The sequence below is a fragment of the Typha angustifolia genome, chromosome 11, assembly GCF_048772165.1.
Source record: "Typha angustifolia cultivar Huaian chromosome 11, ASM4877216v1, whole genome shotgun sequence".
In the NCBI taxonomy this organism is placed as follows: domain Eukaryota; kingdom Viridiplantae; phylum Streptophyta; class Magnoliopsida; order Poales; family Typhaceae; genus Typha; species Typha angustifolia.
The window spans coordinates 13,450,027-13,458,687 of NC_133249.1; the positions used below are offsets into that span (position 1 = coordinate 13,450,027).

Below are 8,661 nucleotides of genomic sequence, written 5' to 3' on the forward strand. Positions count from 1 at the left end.
AGATAATTATGATATTACTAAATTTTTTTAGAAAATTTCTAACCTTGACTTGACATTCTAATTATTCTACCTTATCCGACCAATAGTAATTTACTTATTAAAAAAAAACTTCAATATACTAATAATATATTGCTTAGTTGATACTTTTCATTTAAAAATAATTGGATTTAATTAACTTAGAATGTAATATAAAAATCATTGGGAAAAAGACAGGATTATATTATAAAATCAACATAGATAGTATATTAATAGAAAAATAATGAATAGGGCGTTATAATTATTTTTTTTCTAATTAACTAAATCTTAGGCTATAAATTAGACAAAGAGTTAGCTCTCTTTAATATATAGATTGTACAACTAAATTAACCTCCTAAGAAATAAGTTCAAACTTCTATAGTTGCAATGAAAAATTTATTAATTATTAATTCCGATATAAACTCATAATCTCGGCTACAAGTTGATACAGTCAATCCAATTATTATTGAGTTATAGACTTATAGTGATAATTTATGTTAGCCATTTTAACTTAGTGTGAAGATTCCACACAGAGATAGAATATTTTTTATGGGCTAAAATTAACATAATTGAGTAGTTAGAGTTGGATCATTAAAGGGTTTAACTCATAAAACTCTATTATCAAACCAAGATGGATGGATATGTTATATCATATTTTAACTCATTTAACTTGAATTAGTCGATTAAAGTTAAAAGAAAAGGTACAACTTCTCCAGGAACCGAACTCGTGTAATGATGATGTAATGATTCGAGATTAGATTAGATTAAAAAAAAATTAAAATAATTAAAAAATTAAAATAATTAAAAAATTAAAAAAAGAAAGATTAGATTGGATAATGAAATCTTATTTGAATTCATATTCAATTAATCTTGAGAACAGCACAGAACACAAGATCTTTATTGTCACATCAAATCTACGGAGAAGAAGTCATTTCTGAAGGTGACTCTAGCAACGTTGGATGCGGTCAATAATGCCGATCAACCCTCTAGGTGATTCATGATATTATTTTTCGATGTAAATTTTTATTTTTATTTTTTATTTTGTGTCTTTTATATCTGTAATAGAGTAGTTAATTGGATTACCAAGAGATCAGCAATCTTTGCTTTCGTTGTGATTGTATGTATCCTTCCTTTTAACGCCACAAAGAATTTCTCTATAGTGGTTTAATTAATTTATAGCTGCCGTTACAGCTTTACTTTTAATCCAAAATATATATATATGAATAATAAGTGGGAGTTTATTATTATTATTTTTTTATCATAGTATTACTATAGTGATAATTTATCAAAGCATAGTATTGTTTTGCAAAACTGTTATAATTTTTATGAGGTTTGTTGACACGTGAAAATTCAATTATTAGTACGCTAACATGCCATTCTGCGAATAAAATATTTTCTGCAAAGCTATTTCAAATTGAAAATTAAAATCACAGTTTATCATTATAAAATATGTCGGTAAAATATTATTGAAATCCTAAAAAATGCAATAGGTCCTCTAAATTTAATGCTGCATAATTTTATGAATTTATCTATTTTGTCGGTGCGAGATATCATTAAAAAAAATCTCTTTGCAGTGGTGTAAAAATATACTATGAAGTAACTTTTGTGGATCGGACAGAGCTCATGGCTAGGATTCGTGATCCACCGGACTAACTGTCGCCCTATCTTTGCAGGGGAAAGATGCAAGAGATATAACTCAGTGCTAATGGCAAAAGTTGCTGGAACGAGGGAGGCACTACTATATCTTAAGGGTAATTGCATGGAATCAGACTCCTGCTAATCAACATTATCAAAGGAATCTTCCCAGCTCCTTGGTAGGTGGATGACATTATTAACTTAACTAGTAATTATTATAATTATATAGTTAATCATATCTATCATGAGGCTAATTCTATTGATTAGCTTAATAATGTGGATAGAACTTTAGTATATGACTTTACATGGTATGGAGGCTTTCCTTTTGATCTCATGTCTATCTTAGTCTCCGACTCTAATCGAACTTTTTATAATCATGGTGACTAATCTATTAAAAAAAATAGCTTTTCAAAAGAGCAATTTATTAATTATTTTTTACAATGAATTTTATGTAAAAAAAATAACTAGATTACATCTTATTAGTACGTAGATAATAATTTTAGAAATAATTTAAATAGTATTATTGTTCTACGAGTAGTTTAAAAACACTCCAAGAAGTGGTTCTTGTGACAAAATATCTCGCTAATCATTCAGCACGTTGAAATTCACACATCCAGAGCATTCATATCCCCACCTAATTCTCAGAGTCATCTTAAATTCTCCTCATAATTTATCAACTTCCCTGCGGAATAGAACTCTGCCATCCAGCTATAATTCTTCTCTCTCTTTAGTTTAATGGTCGATATGCCCATTTAACCTCTTTATGCCACATTGCTAAATAGGGATAGGGGGACAAATGGGCAATTAATATGTACACATTAAAGCTATTGCAAGCTATGCTTGATTAGGCTTGGAGTAGGTCAAATGTGAACTATATATATGTTCAAATTCGAGATAAATTGGTCATTAGTGTGACTTGTTAGATAATGCACTAATATTGTATGTATCTCCAATTTCTAGTATTGATAATAATTGGTGCATAAGGGTGTGTTATTCGTGAATTATTCCTCTCTTTATTTTATCCGTGATTTATTCATCGGTAATTGCCGAAGAGTTTAAGAGTTACATATTGATTGCATGAAGATATATAATTCAAATTTTGATAGCATCCTTATTTAATGAGATATTATTATGTTCTCACCTTTCTAAAAAAAATTACACAATAATTATACATGAAATTCAAACATACAAAAGAGAAAAGGATAGATTACAAATTACTCTTGTATTTTAATCTAAATAACTTACTCTTGTGTACTATAACCTTTATATGGTCCATACGAAGTTAAAACCCTAATTCAGTCGGTAAGAGGGATGTGGAGAGATTTAATTATCTGTATAGAAATATGATATGATGTAATCATAGTATGAATATTTTGGTTATTTAGCAACCTTTCTTATAGCTAAAAATATTGGAACCAATACATTTTTAAATAAAAAATCTTATAGTTATACTATAATAAAAGAATAAATGCTTAAATTTAAAATAAATCGATAGGTTGAACTTAAACCAAATAACAGGGAGATAAACTATAGTTTGATCAAATTATTCATAGATTAGAAATACTATTTAAATTATTTTATAAATTCTAATTTGATTTTAATTTGACTAAAGTTATTTTTTAAATTATTTCTCACAAATTAGAATTTCTTGTACAATTTTTCTAATTAATTTTTTTTTTTATCTATCTCCTTTCTCCTACCACTTATCTAGTTGTATACAAATAAGAAATAAAAATACTTTAATTCAAATTTATATATGAAATTAAAAAAAAATACTTCAAGCAATTTGTACTTTACCTAACTTTATGTCACATCAAAAACAAATATTATGAAATATCATACCAACTCTAGATTAGAGGTACAAATTTAGAGGTAAATTATTCTAATCTCATAGCAAATGAGGCATTTTAGGTTTTATCCAGGCTTGTTGGTCTATTCCTGGATAGTGGCAAAATCCTACTGGCAATCATCACTTGTACCTTGTGAGGTTCCACATCCCATTTACTGTCCCCTTAAACAATAGTAAGAGGCAAGCAAGGGTCTCTTTCGTTGCAGGAATCCAAAGGGGAGGAGATTAATTACAAGAACCAAACGGTTTCTTGTCAGAGAGCAAGACAACTCGTTAAGAGGAAGAGGAAGAGGAAGAGGAAGAGGAATAATTTATTCTTGGCACCAGGAATAGTGGGGGAGATGAGTGACTGAAAGGAGAAGGAAGGAGAAGAGGAATAATTTATTCTTGGCACCAGGAACAGTGGGGGAGTTGAGTGACTGAAAGGAGTTTATCCTTTGGAGAGAGCATTAAATAGTGTCAGAAAAGTGGGATTTATCGGGGAATACGTTATTCCCGGGATAAGGATTTATCGCTCAAAAGGCACTGCAAATTGTCCTTTGGGGCGTATAAGGCTGCTTGGTTGCATGGAGTTGCTTGTGGAGGATGGATAGATTGGCTGTGAAAGATTAGTTATTCCTGGATTAGATGCGATTCATCGTTCCTCTATTCCAATGTCAGTTTAAGATCCTTTTATAATATATATATATTTAAAAAAAATTATATATAATTGCCAACTGAAATTTTTAAAATTATCATAATTAATATTATATTCTTCAGATTTACTATTAAAATCTTTTAACAAATCATTGTAAATGACTAATATATCCTTCTTGCTTAGAATAAGCATTTAAAATATTTATTAACGATCTTTATCTCAGATAATTTTTTTATTGTAATTTGATGTTTGATAAAATATTAGATAACTTTTATACCAGTTAAAATAATTGATACAAGGACGAAGTTTCTTTTTTAAAAATATAATTCAGTTTTAATCATGATTAATTAGATTTAATTAGTAGAATAATTTTTTTGAAAGAATATAATGATTTCTGTAGCAATTATGATATTTTAAAAAATATAGTGAGTCATTATGATATTGTGAAAGTTTTCAGCTATAATTATGTAAAAATCTATTAAAAAATAGACTATAATAATATAAATTTAGTCTGTAATAGGCTCATAATTTTTCTAATAAGAGGCAGTAACTTATGGAAAGCTCAAGCATATAAAAAAAATACAAACGTTGTTAAAATAGGATATTAAATCATCTTATTATCTATTATCTGTCCATGTACTATATTCCACACAGGAGAAGGCATCTTAAAAGTCATAATATACATAGTTAATTTATTACCTAAGAGCTAATAACCTAGCTTTTAAATCAATCGATTACCTAGCATCCATCAAATCGTACACAATGATATCACGTCTACTGTGTTTGTGGAATGTTCATAAAGTGCTTAGGCGTGATGTTTATTCTATTTTTTTTTCTTTCATCACATCACTTTTATAGCTCATCAAAGTCTTACTAGGACCACTATAGCGACAAGCATTAATGTTATATAAAACTGACTCATATTCCCCAAGAGCTTATGCAAAAAAAGAAATAAGAAGAAAAAGAAACACTGAGAAGAGTTGCATGTCATATATTATCCAACCTACTTAGCTTCCAGACTTCTGAGCTACAATAAAATAATAAGAAAACAAATTAACCACCCCTTCCTTGAGATGTTACAAACCATCCATAACTAGTAGTGGCCCAGTACGTAGGCAATTTACTGGGCAGGACAGTACCCAACCCAACCAAACAACGAGCAGGATGTGGCCAAATATATAAACTCGATTCCATGTCCAGTAAAAAAAAAGACCCAGGAACATCTTCCCTGCCAATATCTCCCCCCCTGGCCCCTCTCTACGTTGTAAAATCCCAAGGAGACGAGTTGAACGCGACCTTTCACGCTCTTTGTCACCTAAATTTATCACCGAACTTATTGAGACGTAGCCACCTCACAGCAGTACTAATCTCTGGGCCTTAGCGTTTTTTGGCCCCCCCACCCCACCACACGAGATTCTCCAATTCCTTTGCTGCGCTCTTCTTCATTTATGTGATCAGCTGAAAGCCTCCACCACATACTCCCAACGCTTAAGACTCTCCATTTTTCTTGTCACTCCCGTTGCTGAGGAGAGAGAGGAGTGAAAGCTAGGGGTAGTAAAGAAGTAGGTAGGTAAGGTTGGGTAGTAGAATGGGTGGTACCATTAGCAAGTGTTACAGCAAGCGGCGGAAGAGGAGCAAGGCGTTGAGGGCGAGAGTCTTGGCCTTGGAAGGAGAGATCAAGGATATGAAGCTGCTGAGGGAGTGCGAGATCGAAGTGTTCGAGCAGCACGCGGCGATCTACGCGTGCAAGGAGGAGGAGTGGAAGAAGGAGAGGAAGAAGCATAGGGAGGAGACGGCGAGGCTGAGGATGAGGTTGGAGGAGGAGGAGGAGAGGGGGAGGTTTCTCGAGGAGGAGGCGGCGGCGAGGAGGGACGAGAGGGAGTGGTGCCACTTGGGCGCCGAGTTCATCGTCGAGCATATGAAGGAGGAGCAGGCGCGGCGGGAGGAGGCGGTGGAGAAGTGGAAGCAACTCTATCTCGCCATCAAGACTGAGCTTGATGACCTCATCCAGAGAACTCATCAAGGTAATTATATGTACCTCTTATCACATTCTTAGTGTCTTAAGTTTAGCATTCCAGAGGTAGGAGAAAAGGTTTAAGCCCCTCTTAAATCCTAATTCACACCACCTCTTTCTTGAAAGCTAAACAGAACATAACACAGACTAAATCTGTTTAAAAAATAAGTTAATTACACTACACCACCAACTATCTCTCCCTCTCTGTATCACTTTCACCCACCTAGACATAATGTATCACTAAGCTAGTAAATTCTCTCCATCAATATTTTAATAGAAATTCTTATAGAAATAATCTTAAAAATATTAACTAGCTTAATAGATGAACAAAATTACTCCCTGTTTTCCTTCTATATTCTTTCATTTTCTTTTTTTGATGATCTCTATGATATTTGTCCCAAGTATTAAACTCTATATCGATCTTATCTAATTTTAAATTCTTACAGAGAAGGGATGAGAGAGTAAATAGTACTTTTTCGTCTATTTAATTAGTTAATCAATTTTTTAATATTTTTTCTAACACATATTAGGGCCCTCAATGATACCGTTAGATAATTTCTAACAGAGGGGCCTCTGATTTCTTTCTCACTTTTTAAACATAAGCAGTAGGAGCCAAATCGACTAACATAAATACAAAAGTTTAGCTTGACATTGTATATGTTAATCATAGTGTATGTTATATTATCTTCCTTTTTCTCTTTCTTTTTCATGGCTGAAAGAGAGAGAGAGGGAGAGAGAAAAGAGCAATCAAACGAACAAACCTCAGAAGGATGAACAAAGAAACAACCAAACTGTGATACTACTGAAGAGATTGTTGCCCAAATGTGACGTCTTTCTGTCTACATTCCACGTGAAATAATGCGATCACGAATACAAACAATCCTTTCCTCCAAGAGGGCACATGCACATTGATCCACCCAAGGGACCACATTAAATTAATAACGCACTTAATTGCATCTCTAGTTAATAAACCCTGCATATATACAAGGTTCTACCAGTTTAATTACACCTACGAACACATCAAACTTGGGTGAAAATAATAATAATAATCTCTTTTTACAGGGGAGAGATTTTGCTGGGCCGGCGAGGACGGCGTCATCGAAGGGTTACAGCGAGAATTACAGACGAAGGAGGAGATGGTGGAGTCCCAGAGGTCGAAGATAGCTGCAATGGAGAACGAGGGAGCGAAGAAAGACAGAGAGATAGATATCTTGAAGCAGAGCCTGAGAATTCTTAGCAGCACAAAGAAGAGATGTAGACTAAAGAGGAGCCTGATGACAAGAGGCATGCGTACGTGAGAGTGGAGACTTAAAAAGGACTATGATTCATTGGTATACCGATCGAAGAAGACTAAGATTTTAATATATCTACGTCCCTACTTGATCATGTCGATAAGTATTCATGTTATATAGAATTGGGATCTCTCAACATTTGCAGCAGTAGCTACTTTGTATCAAGAACTTTTTTATATTGGACTATGCAGTGGAATTAATCCCACCCTCTTTGTTGCCAGAATAAACAAACATAAGCTCAGTCTTGTGAACTCCTGATCAAATATTACAAGTTATTTGTCTTTTTCATTAAACAGGACTACTACTTTCTAGCCAAATTAAATGAGAATAAATTTTCTTTTTTTTTCTTTTTTCTTTTTTTAGAGTAAGAAGTTTGATTGAGCTGTGCCTATCCCCTAAAGAGGGAGGGTTTATAATTAAGAAGGTTACAAAAGGCCGGCGGTAACGGGTCATCAAATCCTAACAGAAACAATTCAAAACCAACCACCCGATTCCTTTCTCTAGTATATGTATCACTCGATAATTTATAAAAGAGCTAAACAGAATCTTGCACTCAACAACTAACCCCTTTAATCACCAGAGACAACCAACTTGCGCATCCAAACTTCCAACCAGCTCTCAACAGTTAATTTCGACCACGATGCTAGAGTTGCCCATAGCCAGCTTGAGACCAAGCCGAAGGGCCGACCCCTCTGCCAGCGGAGCCAACTCTAGATGAAAAAATGAGAATTATTCTTGATGAAATCGTATCCCATCGAGTGCCATGAGTGTTATAAGCGGAAATGAAAGCAATCATAGAGCTTATGGTGTATAAAAAAAACACAATCATTATGCCGGCAATCCATTTACTAGAAATTACGCATTGGCCTCTGGGTTTCAAATTCTATGCATACTTGGCTTTCTTTTTTCGTACTCCATGATAGATTGTCAAGTCAGTCAAAACCTTTTGTTCATTAATTTGACTGAGAAATGAATCCACACTCAATTATGGACTGCCTCGGACGTACGTCAATGCAGAATATATTCTTGCAGCCGTGCAATTATTGCTGTGTGATTATATATGTATATATATAAGCGTCGTACTTGTGGAATTTGCCCTGATTTTTGCTACTGGAATTGGAGGGTAAAAATCTAGAGAAGAAGCCAAGTGCACTTTAAATTCCGAAGATAAATAGGAATAGATATCCTATAGGAAAATGGAAGTGGGGGCTCACTTGAA

The 8,661-nt window shown here is 33.4% G+C and overlaps 1 protein-coding gene across 1 annotated transcript; it reads left to right on the top strand.

Annotated features, from left to right (window-relative positions):
• Positions 1–5,534: 5,534 nt before the first annotated feature.
• LOC140770689 (uncharacterized) lies at positions 5,535–7,693 on the top strand. The gene is made up of 2 exons (XM_073111940.1): positions 5,535–6,160; positions 7,213–7,693. Exons 1-2 carry the CDS (start codon positions 5,725–5,727, stop codon positions 7,446–7,448), a joined length of 672 nt encoding a protein of 223 aa, XP_072968041.1. The 5' UTR covers positions 5,535–5,724; the 3' UTR covers positions 7,449–7,693.
• Positions 7,694–8,661: the final 968 nt, after the last annotated feature.

Excerpts from the sequence above, each read along its gene's own strand:
- LOC140770689 (XM_073111940.1), top strand. The coding sequence starts at position 5,725 with ATGGGTGGTACCATTAGCAAGTGTTACAGCAAGCGGCGGAAGAGGAGC. Across the intron at positions 6,161-7,212 it reads CATCCAGAGAACTCATCAAG|GGGAGAGATTTTGCTGGGCC; the intron begins GTAATTATATGT and ends CTCTTTTTACAG.